Raw genomic sequence first — 18,879 nt, 5'->3', positions numbered from 1 at the left:
AAAAGCGCCAGCGCAGCTCACCACCCAAAAGGTTGAACGAACCTGGTTTGGCTAAAGAGAGAGAGAGCGCTCTATCTAAAAAGAAAGAAGGATCATCCACTCGAGGAAACAAAATGAACGAGCTCTTTACAGATCAACCGTTCGATTGAGTTTCTGTTGTTTTTCTTCACAACAACACATTTAAAAAAGACCTTCCCAATCAGGGTTTGGCGTGTTGGAAGTTCCAATCCCATTGGGTGGCGGTGTGAAAGATTGGGTCTGCCCAACAGGAGCACCAGATGTCCAGTTCATGGCTGCAGAACCGTTTCTTCGTCCCTCTGCCGAGTCGATGAGCGGCGCAGGCGTGTTCGAAGCCGCCGACGCAGCGTTCGGCGCGAAGAAGTCGAACAGGTCGGTCGTGCCAGTGTCCTCTGGCATCGAAGCTGGGGGAGCGACGACGGCGATCGATGCCGCAGGAGAAACAGGCGCTGCCGTCTTCGCAGCCTCCGCGTCAGCAAAGAGATTAATTCCAGTGCTTTCGATCTTGACACCGTCGAAGAGGGTCACCATGGTACGACCAACCCGCTCGCGCTGCTCACTGAGCGAGACCCTCGCGGTGTTGCCTACCCGATTTACGGCCGCGAACGTCGACGGCGCAGCTACTGGCACCTCCGCCGCACGGGCCGCCGTGCTCTGCGCGTCGGCGGCCGAGTAAGCCGCTTCCACCTCTCCCGCCCCGGATCGCTTCTGCGCCGCTGCCGGCGCCAGGCAGGCAAAAAGACCCTCCCGCTCCCGCATCACTTCTGTGAGGGGGAACAAGTCGGTTTGCGCCTGGTCAATCGCAGACTGCGGGGCACCTCGCAGCTCCTTCTGCTGATGCAGCGCCTGGTAGTACGCGGCGAAATCCTGCAGCATGTGTACCAGGTGCAACGGCATCGCCTCGTCGTTGATGCACACGGCATTTTCGCGGTAAAAGCGGTCGCGCGCCGTGCAGAACTGACAGAGAAACACGATGGACCGCTGCTCGAAGAAGCAGGCGGCGCGTCGCTGACACGCGCCGCACTTGGCTTCCTCGCGAAGAAGACGAACGCACTTCTCGGACAAGGAGCCCATCAGCACCGTTTCACCATTAATTTGTGCGTTCCAGCTTGTGCGCTCCTCACCGGCGAGCGCAGCCGCAGGGGTTTGTGTTGCCGCGCCGACCACTTCCGCGCCTCGGAGTAGCATACGCTCTTCCTCTGACATGTTCGCCCAGCGTCGCTGCACGGTGAGAATGCTGTCCACTAGAACAAGAGGGACCTGATTGCTCGACGTAAGGGCCTCGATCTCTTTCGACGGCACACGACGCAGGAGGGGATTCTGCGCCTTGAACAGGATCCCGCGGATTTGCTGCGTCAGCGTGTCGAGCCGGCGCCGAGCGCAAGTGTAGCACGCGCTGCAGAGATATCCGTGTACGGGACGCTGAAAAAAGTGCGAGAACATGTCAATCTCGGATTCTTCAATTTTCATTAAACCTTTATCCTTGTGCACCGCGACGGACATTCGACGCGTTCGAGCCTCCTTATGCAGGACGGCGTGACGGATTTTGTACAGGGTGTTGCGCACCTCAAGTGGACCCACCATGTCAGGGTCCATGACCGCCAGTTCGCCGGGGCGATTCTCTCTGGGGTCCGTCGGTCGCCGTCCTTTGCGGGCCGACGTGGCGATGGGGCTGGTCGAAGTTGTAGGCGACGCGGGAACGCTCTCGTTCGCACCGCCGCCGCTGCCGTCGTCGCCCGCTTCCCCGTGTTGCCGGCGACTCGGTGCGTCGCGTGCGGGGCCTCGACGGCCGGTGCGAGGTGCGTCGCCGCTATGGTGCTGCCCGCAATCTTTCCCCTTTCTCCTTCTGTGCCGCATCTTTCGCTCGTTGTTTGAAGAGATCTGCGACCCTCCTGAGGAGGAGGAGACAAAAGAAGAGTTGTCACCGTCAACGCCCACGTCCTCGTCGCTGTAGTGCATCTGCGCAGCAGGCTGCACACCCGTGACCTGGCCGCCGTGTCGCTGGCGCACGGCGAGTTCGCGCTGATGCTGCTTAACGCGCTCATCAGTCATCTCCGCGTCAGCGAGCTCTTCCCTCACTGCAGCCTCTAGCGTCACGCGTGGGGGCAGCTCAACCATGGAGTACGTGTCGTACACATACTCGTCATCTTCGCGCACCTCGCCGCCGCGGCCGCAGACGCAGCAGAGGTATTTTTCTTCGAGGTGATCGAGGTGCAGTTGAATAGCGCGTTCGTTGGCCTCGCGGGTGTGGCGATCAAATTGGGCCTTTTGCTCCTTCACTTTCTCCGTCACATCATCCACGAACTGTTTCTGGAAAGTGACAGCGGATGACAGACGCTGGCGAAACCATTCAGCGATGTATGTGGCGGTGGACGCCATGTTTTTCGTTTCTTCGGAGTCTCCGTCGCGCTGATAGAGTCAATGTGATGGTGAGTAAGAAACTCCAAAAGAAAAAAAAACAGTAGAAATATTCGCGTACACACACAAAATGACCTCACATGGCACCTGTAATTTGAAAGAAAAAAAGAATCCAAATAGGGGGAGGGAGGGAGAAGAAGTGAAGTCGCATGCGTGTACGTCGTTGTAGGGGCTTTCTCAGCACACATACGTAGCCGAATACACTGCAACTACACTGGTGAGGAAAGAACACGGGCCGTATTTAAGTGCGAATCGCTTCTTTCCAGACCGTAATGGAACACGTTTTCGGGCGAGGCAACTGAATAGGCCTCTGGGCGCAGCATGGCCGTGTATGAAGGCAAAGAAGCTTTCAAAAGAAAGGAGCTTCGTAGATTCACTTACGGTATTTTATCTTTTCTTTCCTTTTTTTTGCGGTGAAGTAAATGTGGTTCACGGGTGTGGAGCTCACCCCCCACAACGATATCGGCGTTGATCCGCAGTGAAAGCAGCTTGATTGGTGCTCTGTGTAACATACAACACCACAAAACGCAGTTTGCGTTCCGGCGGGAAAAACAAAGAGCTCACTCTGATTACTTTGCATCTTTTTTGTGTGTGTGTGCTTTGAAAACGATGGTGGACTTCGGAACGGGGGGGGGGGGAGGGAGAGGGCAATCAAAAGAGCATCATCTTTTGGAGCCCCTGACCTTCTTTGTTCGCCTGTCAGGATTCTACAGTTTCGTAGGCGAAGAACTAGCCACATCAAGGCTCGACATTAACAAGAAATAATGGTAAGGCGAAGATGAACACCTATCGATGCCTTTTTTGGCGTGTGTGTGTGAGCTACGCTTGGAGGACGCAACACGTTAGAAAACGGAAAAGACGGAAAAGTGTTTTTAATGAAACGAAACAACTGTTTTGCGTGGTCGCAATAGCAGAGAATGGTGTTTTACGACAAAACGAAGAAGTAGGAGGAAACCAATCGAACAAGCAGAAAAAAATGACTGTGAGAAGGGAGAAGAACAGAAAAGAAGGCAGTCGCTATCAGGAAAAGAACTTGCGATTTACAAAAAAAAAAACGAAGAGAAGCAGTAAACAGATGATCAAGCACGGAACAATTGTAGATGTCTTAAAGCAATGCGTTGACAATAAAACAGCAGCAACAACAGCAAAAAAGGTGAAAAAGAGAGTTGTATTCCGCAACGCACACACGCACACAGACATGGTCACACGAGTTTTTTTTTGGTTTCTATCATGCATTGAGCAAAGAATGGAAAAATTAAAAGCAAATATCTACATATATGAGCAAGCGCAAGTCAAAGAACATCCGGGGAAAAAAGCAGAAAACGTACAAAACAGATCTTGACAAAACACAAGTATTCAATTGTTTGTGTTTCGACTCTCATCAGCCGCAATGAAGACAGTAACACTAACATATATGCTTGGGGAAACAAAACAAACGATGGAGTTCTCCGAGTGAGGCCGAATCGCGCTGCGAGGATTGACCTTGCTCCGGTCTTGAACATTCATAGCAAAGCGAGAATACTTTTTGTAGTCCTCTCCCCCCCCCCTTTTACCAATTAGAACGCATTCACTTACCTTATCCCTTTTTTGAAAGACACTTCAACACAGTCCGTGCTGTCTTTCCTGCCCTTTCTGCAGGGAGCACCGACGAAAATAGGTTCGAATCACAACTCGCCGTTAATTGTTGTGATTCTACGTATAATAGACTACTCAATCATTTTAGCGGATGCAGCAAGCAGGGGTACCAACGACGACAACAAAAGAGAACAAACGAAGACTCCCGGTGAGACGAGCGTTGCGGTATCTGTGGTAAAGCATTTGGAAAAAAAAAAACCTTCAACACAGAAACCGACAAATGAAAGTTCCTCTTTCCCGTCTCTACTGGAAGAAACTTGCACTATTGGTTTGAAAAACAAATAGTTCAACGTTCCAATACCACTTCGGTGTTGTCTTGGCCACGCCAAATGCGCATCAGAAGAGAACTGTCTTCCATCCTGCACGTTTAAAAACTCTAACAATCTGCAAACTTTAAAAAAAGTAATAATAATAAAACAGGCATCACATAGAAAGAAAGAAGGAAACAGGAAAGGATCGACGTAATCGGCGTGCAGAGAAGATTACAGCAAACAGATGAGCAGCTGTGCAACGCTTCACCACCACGGAAGAACAGGACACCGTCTTTACAAAAGGAAAAAAACAACAACACACAAACACGTGTAAAATTACTGCTCACAAACGGGACCAAAGTTATTGCAAAAAACCACCACAACAGCAAGATGTTCGTAGAGTAAGCTCCATCGCGGATGCCATGCGAATACAACAGCTCCTTTCCCCCACTCCTACCAATAGGAGCTACGGTGAGATTAGGAAACAGATGAAATGCATGTCCGTGCAGAACACGTACAAAGCCAACCAAACGACGCTTTAAAAACAAGAAATATGATAAGTTCACTTTCAAATGAACTAAAAACAAGAGGTGAGGCGACGGCCAACAGAAAAAAAAGCGATCGGTTCAACGATAAGACGGGTCACAGCAAGCTTGAAGTGTCCACCTGCAGATCAGCAAGCTCCTTGCATTCTTCCAGAAACTCATCAACATCTTCCCAATCAATTTCGCCTTGAGCGAGCGTTACCTTCATTCTGATAGGAAAGGAAGACTCCATCGTTCGGAACATATGCAAAAACACTGGGCTCATTGAAGTGCCAGAAAAATCTCGGCGCAACTTCTTCGACATGGAGGCGGTGGGCGGATAAGAACAAATATCTCCAATCAGTGTGTTTCTAGTGAAAATCGGAGGTAGAGGAGAGCTCGTGGACTTCAAAAAAAAAATTGCACAGCCGCGCACGTCGCGGGACGACGACCCGAACAGCAGCTCGAAGTCGCCCTCCTCCACCACCCAGTCCTTGCGCGCCACGTCGTAGTACGCGAAGGCGCGGCGGTCCAGCGTGAACTTCACCGTCTTCGACTCGCCGGGCGCCAGGTGCACCTTCTCGAAGCCCTTCAGCTCCTTCGCCGGGCGGTCGATGCTGCTCAACACGTCGCGCACGTACAGCTGCACCACCTCCGAGCCGGCCATCTTGCCCGTGTTCGTCACCGTCACCTCCGCATGCACGGCCTCGTTGTCCACGTACGCAGCCTTCGCCACGCGCGGCGCGCTGTACTCGAACGTGGTGTAGCTCAGACCGTGGCCGAAGGGGAACAGCACATCCATGCGGCGCTTATCGTAGCACCGGTAGCCCACGTAGACGCCATCGCTGTACGTCGTCGTCGTCACTGTGCCCGGGAAGCTCAGGTACGCCGACGTGTCCTCCAAGCGCTTCGGGAACGACTCCGACAGCTTGCCGCTGGGGTTCACCTTGCCCATCAGCACGTCCGCCACCGCGAGACCGCCGGCCTGGCCGGGCAGGTACGCCTCCACAATCGCCTGCACCTTGCTCGCCCACGGCATCTCCACCGCGGACGCGTTGGTCAGCACCACCACCGTGTGCTTGTTCGCCGCCGCCACAGCCTCCACCAGTGCGTTGTGGTGCTCCGGCAGGCGCATGTGCGCGCGATCGAAGCCCTCCGACTCGTCCGCATCCGACAGGCCGATGAACACCACCGCCGCGTCGCAGCCCGCAGCCACCTCCACCGCCTTCGCCCGCAGCGCCTCGTCGTGCTTCGTCGCACCCGTCGCGTAGCCGGCCGCGTACTGCAGCGTTGGCACAAGCTTCTTCAGCTCCTCCAGCGCACCCGACGCCTTGGTCGCGTTCACGAACGAGCTGCCACCGCCCTGGTAGCGCGGCTTCTCCGCAAACTCGCCGATCACGGCGATCTTCTTCGACGCGTGCAGCGGCAGCACGGCGTGCTCGTTCTTCAGCAGCACGATGCCCTCCGCGGCCGCCTCGCGCGCGAGGCCGTGGTGCGCGTCGACGTCCCACTTCGGCGCGCCCCTCGACAGCGTCTCCGCGGCGCGGTTCACGAACTCCAGGATGCGGCGCGCGCACACGTCCAGCTGCTCCAGGTCCAGCTTGCCCTCGCCAGCCCGCTTCTTCAGCTGCGCGTCGGTCACACCGTACGTACTGGGCATCTCCAGGTCCATGCCCGCGTGCAGCGCGTTGGCGCGGTCGTCGACGGCGCCCCAGTCGGACACGACGAAGCCCTTGAAGCCGAACTCGCCGCGCAGCACGTCCGTGAGCATGTGGCGACTCGACACAACGTACTCGTTGTTCACGCGGTTGTAGCACGCCATGATGCTCCACGGCTGCGCCTCCTTCACGATGCTCTCGAACGCGGCGAGGTAGATCTCGCGCAGCGTGCGCTCGTCGATCTGCTCGTTGACCGAGAAGCGGTTGGTCTCCTGGTTGTTCGCGCAGTAGTGCTTCAGCGACGTGCCGACACCCTCGCTCTGCACGCCCTTCACGTAGGCGCCGGCAAGCTGGCCCGCAGCGTACGGATCCTCGGAGTAGTACTCGAAGTTGCGTCCGCACAGCGGCGACCGCTTGATGTTGTTGCCGGGCGCCAGCAGCAGCGACACGTTCTCCGCACGGCACTCCTTGCCGATCGCCTTGCCGACCTTCTCCACCATGGCACGGTTCCACGTCGACGCCAGCACGACGGCAGTGGGGAAGCACGTGGCGGGCACGCTCCCCGAGTCCACCTGGTCCATGTTCAGACTCTTGCGCAGCCCGGTGGGACCGTCGCACATCATCGCCGAGGGAACGCCCAGGCGCGGGATGTCGCGCGTGCACCAGAAGTCCTTGCCGCCGACGAGGCTGATCTTCTCCTCCAGCGTCAGCTCCGACATCACCTTGTCGATGTCGATGTGCTTGTGCGACATGGCTCTGACGCTGTGTTTTGTGATGGGTTTAAGTGGCCAAAAGAAGTAGTTTTGTGTTCTGTTTTTGTTTTTTTGAGTTTGGTAGGGATGGGTGAGATGATGAAAAGAGAGAATTAAAGGGTTAACACAGACTTGCGAGGGGCGTGTGCGCGTGTGGGTGCGTGTGGGCACGGAAAAGAGAGAAAACAAGAACGGAGGAGAAAAAAGTAGCAAGGAGGCTGTGTGACAACAACAACAACAACAACGGAGGCAAACGGTATGGGCAGTCGAGCTCCAACGGAGAGACGGGGAGCACATGAGTGACGCGTGGTGGACAGCGTGGTGCGCGGGCTTGCGTCCTACAACGCCGCAGTGGCACAGCACGCGTACGCGCCATCCGAGGAGTCTTTTCTGTTCGTCGCGTTGTCTTTCGTTATTTGCTTTATTGCTTGGTCGTCTGCCACACTTCTTCTCTTCAGCGCGCACGTCCGGCGTTGTCTCTCAGCATACTGCTCGGCTCTTCCATGCAGCGACGCTGCGCGCTCCAGCCGCACGCTGCTGGAAGGATCCGGCTGCTTGTCATGGATGGCGTGCACAGAAGGAAACAAGAAACAATACTGAAGGAGCGAAAAGGAAGAAAAACGTCTCTACACCAATTCGTTCAGCGTGGCAACACGTTTACAAAGGTCCATGACCTCGGCCAATGACGGGTTATATATATCGAATGCTCTCAAGAAAAAACAAAGGACTTTATGTCGAAGAGATATCGTGAAAATAGAATGGGGTAATAATAAAACGGTCGAGGAGTCGATGGGCACGCACCGCATCATTCGCCGTCTCCGTCCACCACTCCCACAGAGCTCTGAGAGTGCTGCACCGTGCTGCCAGCAACCGCGCATTCAGAGGTGAGGAAGAGAAACGTGGACAGTTTTGTTAAGCGCACTCGCTTGATCCTCCACTGCTGGGACGCAGGCAGGAAGCAGGATGCGGTACAAACTGGAAATGCGCGTACCAGAAAGAAAGAAACAGAAGTAAACGAAGCACCTAAAAGGTGCAGAGGGCATCACTGTCCGCAAAGCGACACGAGCGACATAGTAGAACGTTGTGGTTCGACGTGATCAGTGTGCCCTCGGAGTTACCGGGGAAAACTTGAATTAATGATAAAAGAAGAAGAAGCAAATAACGAGAGCGGCAACGCATCAAATCGGCTCCGTTAAATCACTTTTTACAGTTCGTTTTGTTGGTAGAATTGATGTTATTGTCCACTTGGCGTCTTTCTTTTTTGCGGGGCGTAAGAAAACTATGAACAAACACACATACACACACACACACATATATATATATATAATCTTTTTGTGTGTGCGTGCGCTGACGGTAGCGTGCTGCGACGGCCAAGGACTTATTGTCGCGCACGCGCCGTTTCGCACGCCATACGCGTGTGACGCGGGGTGCTTGGTGTGCCGGAGGACACTGCTCACGCGACGCACCATCAACTTACTTAGAGTTCGACAGCCGGTTAGCCTCTTCAACCAACGCCTCCACGTCGTCGAAGGTGAAGCTGCCGGCCGAGAAAGCAACCTTGGAGCGGATGGGCAGCATGCGCTCCATCTCCTGGAACATGTGGATGAAGCTGGGCTGCATCGGCGATCCCGTGAAGTCGCGGCACAGCTTCTTTGCCATGGAGGCGGTGGGCGGGTAGGAGCACACGTCGCCGATCATGGAGTTCTTGTTGAAGTGACGCGGCGGCGGGGGGACAGCAGGGGACACCTTCACGTGCACAGCGCCGCGCACGTCGCGGGACGACGACCCGAACAGCAGCTCGAAGTCGCCCTCCTCCACCACCCAGTCCTTGCGCGCCACGTCGTAGTACGCGAAGGCGCGGCGGTCCAGCGTGAACTTCACCGTCTTCGACTCGCCGGGCGCCAGGTGCACCTTCTCGAAGCCCTTCAGCTCCTTCGCCGGGCGGTCGATGCTGCTCAACACGTCGCGCACGTACAGCTGCACCACCTCCGAGCCGGCCATCTTGCCCGTGTTCGTCACCGTCACCTCCGCATGCACGGCCTCGTTGTCCACGTACGCAGCCTTCGCCACGCGCGGCGCGCTGTACTCGAACGTGGTGTAGCTCAGACCGTGGCCGAAGGGGAACAGCACATCCATGCGGCGCTTATCGTAGCACCGGTAGCCCACGTAGACGCCATCGCTGTACGTCGTCGTCGTCACTGTGCCCGGGAAGCTCAGGTACGCCGACGTGTCCTCCAAGCGCTTCGGGAACGACTCCGACAGCTTGCCGCTGGGGTTCACCTTGCCCATCAGCACGTCCGCCACCGCGAGACCGCCGGCCTGGCCGGGCAGGTACGCCTCCACAATCGCCTGCACCTTGCTCGCCCACGGCATCTCCACCGCGGACGCGTTGGTCAGCACCACCACCGTGTGCTTGTTCGCCGCCGCCACAGCCTCCACCAGTGCGTTGTGGTGCTCCGGCAGGCGCATGTGCGCGCGATCGAAGCCCTCCGACTCGTCCGCATCCGACAGGCCGATGAACACCACCGCCGCGTCGCAGCCCGCAGCCACCTCCACCGCCTTCGCCCGCAGCGCCTCGTCGTGCTTCGTCGCACCCGTCGCGTAGCCGGCCGCGTACTGCAGCGTTGGCACAAGCTTCTTCAGCTCCTCCAGCGCACCCGACGCCTTGGTCGCGTTCACGAACGAGCTGCCACCGCCCTGGTAGCGCGGCTTCTCCGCAAACTCGCCGATCACGGCGATCTTCTTCGACGCGTGCAGCGGCAGCACGGCGTGCTCGTTCTTCAGCAGCACGATGCCCTCCGCGGCCGCCTCGCGCGCGAGGCCGTGGTGCGCGTCGACGTCCCACTTCGGCGCGCCCCTCGACAGCGTCTCCGCGGCGCGGTTCACGAACTCCAGGATGCGGCGCGCGCACACGTCCAGCTGCTCCAGGTCCAGCTTGCCCTCGCCAGCCCGCTTCTTCAGCTGCGCGTCGGTCACACCGTACGTACTGGGCATCTCCAGGTCCATGCCCGCGTGCAGCGCGTTGGCGCGGTCGTCGACGGCGCCCCAGTCGGACACGACGAAGCCCTTGAAGCCGAACTCGCCGCGCAGCACGTCCGTGAGCATGTGGCGACTCGACACAACGTACTCGTTGTTCACGCGGTTGTAGCACGCCATGATGCTCCACGGCTGCGCCTCCTTCACGATGCTCTCGAACGCGGCGAGGTAGATCTCGCGCAGCGTGCGCTCGTCGATCTGCTCGTTGACCGAGAAGCGGTTGGTCTCCTGGTTGTTCGCGCAGTAGTGCTTCAGCGACGTGCCGACACCCTCGCTCTGCACGCCCTTCACGTAGGCGCCGGCAAGCTGGCCCGCAGCGTACGGATCCTCGGAGTAGTACTCGAAGTTGCGTCCGCACAGCGGCGACCGCTTGATGTTGTTGCCGGGCGCCAGCAGCAGCGACACGTTCTCCGCACGGCACTCCTTGCCGATCGCCTTGCCGACCTTCTCCACCATGGCACGGTTCCACGTCGACGCCAGCACGACGGCAGTGGGGAAGCACGTGGCGGGCACGCTCCCCGAGTCCACCTGGTCCATGTTCAGACTCTTGCGCAGCCCGGTGGGACCGTCGCACATCATCGCCGAGGGAACGCCCAGGCGCGGGATGTCGCGCGTGCACCAGAAGTCCTTGCCGCCGACGAGGCTGATCTTCTCCTCCAGCGTCAGCTCCGACATCACCTTGTCGATGTCGATGTGCTTGTGCGACATGGCTCTGACGCTGTGTTTTGTGATGGGTTTAAGTGGCCAAAAGAAGTAGTTTTGTGTTCTGTTTTTGTTTTTTTGAGTTTGGTAGGGATGGGTGAGATGATGAAAAGAGAGAATTAAAGGGTTAACACAGACTTGCGAGGGGCGTGTGCGCGTGTGGGTGCGTGTGGGCACGGAAAAGAGAGAAAACAAGAACGGAGGAGAAAAAAGTAGCAAGGAGGCTGTGTGACAACAACAACAACAACAACGGAGGCAAACGGTATGGGCAGTCGAGCTCCAACGGAGAGACGGGGAGCACATGAGTGACGCGTGGTGGACAGCGTGGTGCGCGGGCTTGCGTCCTACAACGCCGCAGTGGCACAGCACGCGTACGCGCCATCCGAGGAGTCTTTTCTGTTCGTCGCGTTGTCTTTCGTTATTTGCTTTATTGCTTGGTCGTCTGCCACACTTCTTCTCTTCAGCGCGCACGTCCGGCGTTGTCTCTCAGCATACTGCTCGGCTCTTCCATGCAGCGACGCTGCGCGCTCCAGCCGCACGCTGCTGGAAGGATCCGGCTGCTTGTCATGGATGGCGTGCACAGAAGGAAACAAGAAACAATACTGAAGGAGCGAAAAGGAAGAAAAACGTCTCTACACCAATTCGTTCAGCGTGGCAACACGTTTACAAAGGTCCATGACCTCGGCCAATGACGGGTTATATATATCGAATGCTCTCAAGAAAAAACAAAGGACTTTATGTCGAAGAGATATCGTGAAAATAGAATGGGGTAATAATAAAACGGTCGAGGAGTCGATGGGCACGCACCGCATCATTCGCCGTCTCCGTCCACCACTCCCACAGAGCTCTGAGAGTGCTGCACCGTGCTGCCAGCAACCGCGCATTCAGAGGTGAGGAAGAGAAACGTGGACAGTTTTGTTAAGCGCACTCGCTTGATCCTCCACTGCTGGGACGCAGGCAGGAAGCAGGATGCGGTACAAACTGGAAATGCGCGTACCAGAAAGAAAGAAACAGAAGTAAACGAAGCACCTAAAAGGTGCAGAGGGCATCACTGTCCGCAAAGCGACACGAGCGACATAGTAGAACGTTGTGGTTCGACGTGATCAGTGTGCCCTCGGAGTTACCGGGGAAAACTTGAATTAATGATAAAAGAAGAAGAAGCAAATAACGAGAGCGGCAACGCATCAAATCGGCTCCGTTAAATCACTTTTTACAGTTCGTTTTGTTGGTAGAATTGATGTTATTGTCCACTTGGCGTCTTTCTTTTTTGCGGGGCGTAAGAAAACTATGAACAAACACACATACACACACACACACATATATATATATATAATCTTTTTGTGTGTGCGTGCGCTGACGGTAGCGTGCTGCGACGGCCAAGGACTTATTGTCGCGCACGCGCCGTTTCGCACGCCATACGCGTGTGACGCGGGGTGCTTGGTGTGCCGGAGGACACTGCTCACGCGACGCACCATCAACTTACTTAGAGTTCGACAGCCGGTTAGCCTCTTCAACCAACGCCTCCACGTCGTCGAAGGTGAAGCTGCCGGCCGAGAAAGCAACCTTGGAGCGGATGGGCAGCATGCGCTCCATCTCCTGGAACATGTGGATGAAGCTGGGCTGCATCGGCGATCCCGTGAAGTCGCGGCACAGCTTCTTTGCCATGGAGGCGGTGGGCGGGTAGGAGCACACGTCGCCGATCATGGAGTTCTTGTTGAAGTGACGCGGCGGCGGGGGGACAGCAGGGGACACCTTCACGTGCACAGCGCCGCGCACGTCGCGGGACGACGACCCGAACAGCAGCTCGAAGTCGCCCTCCTCCACCACCCAGTCCTTGCGCGCCACGTCGTAGTACGCGAAGGCGCGGCGGTCCAGCGTGAACTTCACCGTCTTCGACTCGCCGGGCGCCAGGTGCACCTTCTCGAAGCCCTTCAGCTCCTTCGCCGGGCGGTCGATGCTGCTCAACACGTCGCGCACGTACAGCTGCACCACCTCCGAGCCGGCCATCTTGCCCGTGTTCGTCACCGTCACCTCCGCATGCACGGCCTCGTTGTCCACGTACGCAGCCTTCGCCACGCGCGGCGCGCTGTACTCGAACGTGGTGTAGCTCAGACCGTGGCCGAAGGGGAACAGCACATCCATGCGGCGCTTATCGTAGCACCGGTAGCCCACGTAGACGCCATCGCTGTACGTCGTCGTCGTCACTGTGCCCGGGAAGCTCAGGTACGCCGACGTGTCCTCCAAGCGCTTCGGGAACGACTCCGACAGCTTGCCGCTGGGGTTCACCTTGCCCATCAGCACGTCCGCCACCGCGAGACCGCCGGCCTGGCCGGGCAGGTACGCCTCCACAATCGCCTGCACCTTGCTCGCCCACGGCATCTCCACCGCGGACGCGTTGGTCAGCACCACCACCGTGTGCTTGTTCGCCGCCGCCACAGCCTCCACCAGTGCGTTGTGGTGCTCCGGCAGGCGCATGTGCGCGCGATCGAAGCCCTCCGACTCGTCCGCATCCGACAGGCCGATGAACACCACCGCCGCGTCGCAGCCCGCAGCCACCTCCACCGCCTTCGCCCGCAGCGCCTCGTCGTGCTTCGTCGCACCCGTCGCGTAGCCGGCCGCGTACTGCAGCGTTGGCACAAGCTTCTTCAGCTCCTCCAGCGCACCCGACGCCTTGGTCGCGTTCACGAACGAGCTGCCACCGCCCTGGTAGCGCGGCTTCTCCGCAAACTCGCCGATCACGGCGATCTTCTTCGACGCGTGCAGCGGCAGCACGGCGTGCTCGTTCTTCAGCAGCACGATGCCCTCCGCGGCCGCCTCGCGCGCGAGGCCGTGGTGCGCGTCGACGTCCCACTTCGGCGCGCCCCTCGACAGCGTCTCCGCGGCGCGGTTCACGAACTCCAGGATGCGGCGCGCGCACACGTCCAGCTGCTCCAGGTCCAGCTTGCCCTCGCCAGCCCGCTTCTTCAGCTGCGCGTCGGTCACACCGTACGTACTGGGCATCTCCAGGTCCATGCCCGCGTGCAGCGCGTTGGCGCGGTCGTCGACGGCGCCCCAGTCGGACACGACGAAGCCCTTGAAGCCGAACTCGCCGCGCAGCACGTCCGTGAGCATGTGGCGACTCGACACAACGTACTCGTTGTTCACGCGGTTGTAGCACGCCATGATGCTCCACGGCTGCGCCTCCTTCACGATGCTCTCGAACGCGGCGAGGTAGATCTCGCGCAGCGTGCGCTCGTCGATCTGCTCGTTGACCGAGAAGCGGTTGGTCTCCTGGTTGTTCGCGCAGTAGTGCTTCAGCGACGTGCCGACACCCTCGCTCTGCACGCCCTTCACGTAGGCGCCGGCAAGCTGGCCCGCAGCGTACGGATCCTCGGAGTAGTACTCGAAGTTGCGTCCGCACAGCGGCGACCGCTTGATGTTGTTGCCGGGCGCCAGCAGCAGCGACACGTTCTCCGCACGGCACTCCTTGCCGATCGCCTTGCCGACCTTCTCCACCATGGCACGGTTCCACGTCGACGCCAGCACGACGGCAGTGGGGAAGCACGTGGCGGGCACGCTCCCCGAGTCCACCTGGTCCATGTTCAGACTCTTGCGCAGCCCGGTGGGACCGTCGCACATCATCGCCGAGGGAACGCCCAGGCGCGGGATGTCGCGCGTGCACCAGAAGTCCTTGCCGCCGACGAGGCTGATCTTCTCCTCCAGCGTCAGCTCCGACATCACCTTGTCGATGTCGATGTGCTTGTGCGACATGGCTCTGACGCTGTGTTTTGTGATGGGTTTAAGTGGCCAAAAGAAGTAGTTTTGTGTTCTGTTTTTGTTTTTTTGAGTTTGGTAGGGATGGGTGAGATGATGAAAAGAGAGAATTAAAGGGTTAACACAGACTTGCGAGGGGCGTGTGCGCGTGTGGGTGCGTGTGGGCACGGAAAAGAGAGAAAACAAGAACGGAGGAGAAAAAAGTAGCAAGGAGGCTGTGTGACAACAACAACAACAACAACGGAGGCAAACGGTATGGGCAGTCGAGCTCCAACGGAGAGACGGGGAGCACATGAGTGACGCGTGGTGGACAGCGTGGTGCGCGGGCTTGCGTCCTACAACGCCGCAGTGGCACAGCACGCGTACGCGCCATCCGAGGAGTCTTTTCTGTTCGTCGCGTTGTCTTTCGTTATTTGCTTTATTGCTTGGTCGTCTGCCACACTTCTTCTCTTCAGCGCGCACGTCCGGCGTTGTCTCTCAGCATACTGCTCGGCTCTTCCATGCAGCGACGCTGCGCGCTCCAGCCGCACGCTGCTGGAAGGATCCGGCTGCTTGTCATGGATGGCGTGCACAGAAGGAAACAAGAAACAATACTGAAGGAGCGAAAAGGAAGAAAAACGTCTCTACACCAATTCGTTCAGCGTGGCAACACGTTTACAAAGGTCCATGACCTCGGCCAATGACGGGTTATATATATCGAATGCTCTCAAGAAAAAACAAAGGACTTTATGTCGAAGAGATATCGTGAAAATAGAATGGGGTAATAATAAAACGGTCGAGGAGTCGATGGGCACGCACCGCATCATTCGCCGTCTCCGTCCACCACTCCCACAGAGCTCTGAGAGTGCTGCACCGTGCTGCCAGCAACCGCGCATTCAGAGGTGAGGAAGAGAAACGTGGACAGTTTTGTTAAGCGCACTCGCTTGATCCTCCACTGCTGGGACGCAGGCAGGAAGCAGGATGCGGTACAAACTGGAAATGCGCGTACCAGAAAGAAAGAAACAGAAGTAAACGAAGCACCTAAAAGGTGCAGAGGGCATCACTGTCCGCAAAGCGACACGAGCGACATAGTAGAACGTTGTGGTTCGACGTGATCAGTGTGCCCTCGGAGTTACCGGGGAAAACTTGAATTAATGATAAAAGAAGAAGAAGCAAATAACGAGAGCGGCAACGCATCAAATCGGCTCCGTTAAATCACTTTTTACAGTTCGTTTTGTTGGTAGAATTGATGTTATTGTCCACTTGGCGTCTTTCTTTTTTGCGGGGCGTAAGAAAACTATGAACAAACACACATACACACACACACACATATATATATATATAATCTTTTTGTGTGTGCGTGCGCTGACGGTAGCGTGCTGCGACGGCCAAGGACTTATTGTCGCGCACGCGCCGTTTCGCACGCCATACGCGTGTGACGCGGGGTGCTTGGTGTGCCGGAGGACACTGCTCACGCGACGCACCATCAACTTACTTAGAGTTCGACAGCCGGTTAGCCTCTTCAACCAACGCCTCCACGTCGTCGAAGGTGAAGCTGCCGGCCGAGAAAGCAACCTTGGAGCGGATGGGCAGCATGCGCTCCATCTCCTGGAACATGTGGATGAAGCTGGGCTGCATCGGCGATCCCGTGAAGTCGCGGCACAGCTTCTTTGCCATGGAGGCGGTGGGCGGGTAGGAGCACACGTCGCCGATCATGGAGTTCTTGTTGAAGTGACGCGGCGGCGGGGGGACAGCAGGGGACACCTTCACGTGCACAGCGCCGCGCACGTCGCGGGACGACGACCCGAACAGCAGCTCGAAGTCGCCCTCCTCCACCACCCAGTCCTTGCGCGCCACGTCGTAGTACGCGAAGGCGCGGCGGTCCAGCGTGAACTTCACCGTCTTCGACTCGCCGGGCGCCAGGTGCACCTTCTCGAAGCCCTTCAGCTCCTTCGCCGGGCGGTCGATGCTGCTCAACACGTCGCGCACGTACAGCTGCACCACCTCCGAGCCGGCCATCTTGCCCGTGTTCGTCACCGTCACCTCCGCATGCACGGCCTCGTTGTCCACGTACGCAGCCTTCGCCACGCGCGGCGCGCTGTACTCGAACGTGGTGTAGCTCAGACCGTGGCCGAAGGGGAACAGCACATCCATGCGGCGCTTATCGTAGCACCGGTAGCCCACGTAGACGCCATCGCTGTACGTCGTCGTCGTCACTGTGCCCGGGAAGCTCAGGTACGCCGACGTGTCCTCCAAGCGCTTCGGGAACGACTCCGACAGCTTGCCGCTGGGGTTCACCTTGCCCATCAGCACGTCCGCCACCGCGAGACCGCCGGCCTGGCCGGGCAGGTACGCCTCCACAATCGCCTGCACCTTGCTCGCCCACGGCATCTCCACCGCGGACGCGTTGGTCAGCACCACCACCGTGTGCTTGTTCGCCGCCGCCACAGCCTCCACCAGTGCGTTGTGGTGCTCCGGCAGGCGCATGTGCGCGCGATCGAAGCCCTCCGACTCGTCCGCATCCGACAGGCCGATGAACACCACCGCCGCGTCGCAGCCCGCAGCCACCTCCACCGCCTTCGCCCGCAGCGCCTCGTCGTGCTTCGTCGCACCCGTCGCGTAGCCGGCCGCGTACTGCAGCGTTGGCACAAGCTTCTTCAGCTCCTCCAGCGCACCCGACGCCTTGGTCGCGTTCACGAACGAGCTGCCACCGCCCTGGTAGCGCGGCTTCTCCGCAAACTCGCCGATCACGGCGATCTTCTTCGACGCGTGCAGCGGCAGCACGGCGTGCTCGTTCTTCAGCAGCACGATGCCCTCCGCGGCCGCCTCGCGCGCGAGGCCGTGGTGCGCGTCGACGTCCCACTTCGGCGCGCCCCTCGACAGCGTCTCCGCGGCGCGGTTCACGAACTCCAGGATGCGGCGCGCGCACACGTCCAGCTCCTTCATGTTCAGCTTGCCCTCCTTCGCAAGGTCCAACAGGCGCTTCGACGTCGCACCGCCAGTGCCGGGCATCTCCAGGTCCATGCCCGCGTTGACCGACGCGCCGCGGTCACTCACCGCGCCCCAGTCGGACACGACGAAGCCCTTGAAGCCGAACTCGCCGCGCAGCACGTCCGTGAGCATGTGGCGACTCGACACAACGTACTCGTTGTTCACGCGGTTGTAGCACGCCATGATGCTCCACGGCTGCGCCTCCTTCACGATGCTCTCGAACGCGGCGAGGTAGATCTCGCGCAGCGTGCGCTCGTCGATCAGCTCGTTGATCGAGAAGCGGAACGCCTCCTGGTTGTTCGCGCAGTAGTGCTTCAGCGTCGCGCCGACACCCTCGCTCTGCACGCCCTTCACGTAGGCGCCGGCAAGCTGGCCCGCAGCGTACGGATCCTCGGAGTAGTACTCGAAGTTGCGTCCGCACAGCGGCGACCGCTTGATGTTGTTGCCGGGCGCCAGCAGCAGCGACACGTTCTCCGCACGGCACTCCTTGCCGATCGCCTTGCCGACCTTCTCCACCATGGCACGGTTCCACGTCGACGCCAGCACGACGGCAGTGGGGAAGCACGTGGCGGGCACGCTGGTCACGTTACCTGAGGCACTGTCCACGCTCTTGCGCAGCCCGGTGGGACCGTCGCACATCATCGCCGAGGGAACGCCCAGGCGCGGGATGTCACGGGTGCACCAGAAGTCCTTGCCGCCGACGAGGCTGATCTTCTCCTCCAGCGTCAGCTCCGACATCACCTTGTCGATGTCGATGTGCTTGTGCGACATGGCTCCGGCGTGCCTCGGTGTTAGATGGGAAAACGGAGAGAGGATGGAAGAAAGAAAGAAAGGGTGATTTGGCTGTTTTGGAGTTCGGTGTGTGCTTGTTTGGCTGGCGTTAATAGCGTTAATGAGAAGCTTGAATGCTGCCGTTCGCCGTGGCACGATGGAGGATGGACAGGCAATGGGACGAAGAAGGGGGGGGGGAGGGTGAAGTGGGATGGTGACGCGAGAGAGAGAGGATGGCGGGAGACGGCAGGGAAAGCGCGAGGAGGGAAAGAAAGGAGCCAAGGGAGGTCCAACGGAGTCGCCACACGCGTCCGCGGGGCGAGGCGAGGCGAGCCAGACCGTCGCACGCGCCGACGTCGCTGCCAGCGTCCGTCGCGCTGCCTCGCTTCGT

The 18,879-nt window shown here is 58.4% G+C and overlaps 5 protein-coding genes across 5 annotated transcripts; all 5 read right to left on the bottom strand.

Moving 5' to 3' along the window:
* Positions 1-180: 180 nt before the first annotated feature.
* ABB37_00413 (hypothetical protein) lies at positions 181-2,525 on the bottom strand (the record flags this gene model as incomplete). The annotated part of the gene is made up of 1 exon (XM_015796595.1): positions 181-2,525. The coding sequence occupies exon 1, from the start codon at positions 2,395-2,397 to the stop codon at positions 181-183; it is 2,217 nt and encodes a 738-aa protein (XP_015664603.1). The 5' UTR covers positions 2,398-2,525.
* A 2,439-nt stretch (positions 2,526-4,964) lies between these two features.
* Positions 4,965-8,233, bottom strand: ABB37_00412 (putative glycoside hydrolase family 3; the record flags this gene model as incomplete). Its single annotated transcript, XM_015796594.1, has 1 exon — positions 4,965-8,233. Exon 1 carries the CDS (start codon positions 7,254-7,256, stop codon positions 4,965-4,967), a length of 2,292 nt encoding a protein of 763 aa, XP_015664602.1. The 5' UTR covers positions 7,257-8,233.
* Positions 8,234-8,729: 496 nt separating this feature from the next.
* ABB37_00411 (putative glycoside hydrolase family 3) lies at positions 8,730-11,977 on the bottom strand (the record flags this gene model as incomplete). Its single annotated transcript, XM_015796593.1, has 1 exon — positions 8,730-11,977. The coding sequence occupies exon 1, from the start codon at positions 10,998-11,000 to the stop codon at positions 8,730-8,732; it is 2,271 nt and encodes a 756-aa protein (XP_015664601.1). The 5' UTR covers positions 11,001-11,977.
* A 496-nt stretch (positions 11,978-12,473) lies between these two features.
* On the bottom strand, positions 12,474-15,721 carry ABB37_00410 (putative glycoside hydrolase family 3; the record flags this gene model as incomplete). Its single annotated transcript, XM_015796592.1, has 1 exon — positions 12,474-15,721. Exon 1 carries the CDS (start codon positions 14,742-14,744, stop codon positions 12,474-12,476), a length of 2,271 nt encoding a protein of 756 aa, XP_015664600.1. The 5' UTR covers positions 14,745-15,721.
* Positions 15,722-16,217: 496 nt separating this feature from the next.
* ABB37_00409 (putative glycoside hydrolase family 3) lies at positions 16,218-18,627 on the bottom strand (the record flags this gene model as incomplete). Its single annotated transcript, XM_015796591.1, has 1 exon — positions 16,218-18,627. The coding sequence occupies exon 1, from the start codon at positions 18,486-18,488 to the stop codon at positions 16,218-16,220; it is 2,271 nt and encodes a 756-aa protein (XP_015664599.1). The 5' UTR covers positions 18,489-18,627.
* Between the last annotated feature and the right edge of the window lie 252 nt (positions 18,628-18,879).

This window comes from Leptomonas pyrrhocoris (genome assembly GCF_001293395.1).
Source record: "Leptomonas pyrrhocoris isolate H10 chromosome Unknown, whole genome shotgun sequence".
NCBI classification, from domain to species: domain Eukaryota; phylum Euglenozoa; class Kinetoplastea; order Trypanosomatida; family Trypanosomatidae; genus Leptomonas; species Leptomonas pyrrhocoris.
The sequence above is the reverse complement of the archived record's forward strand: the minus strand, read 5'-3'. Positions and strand labels throughout refer to the sequence as shown.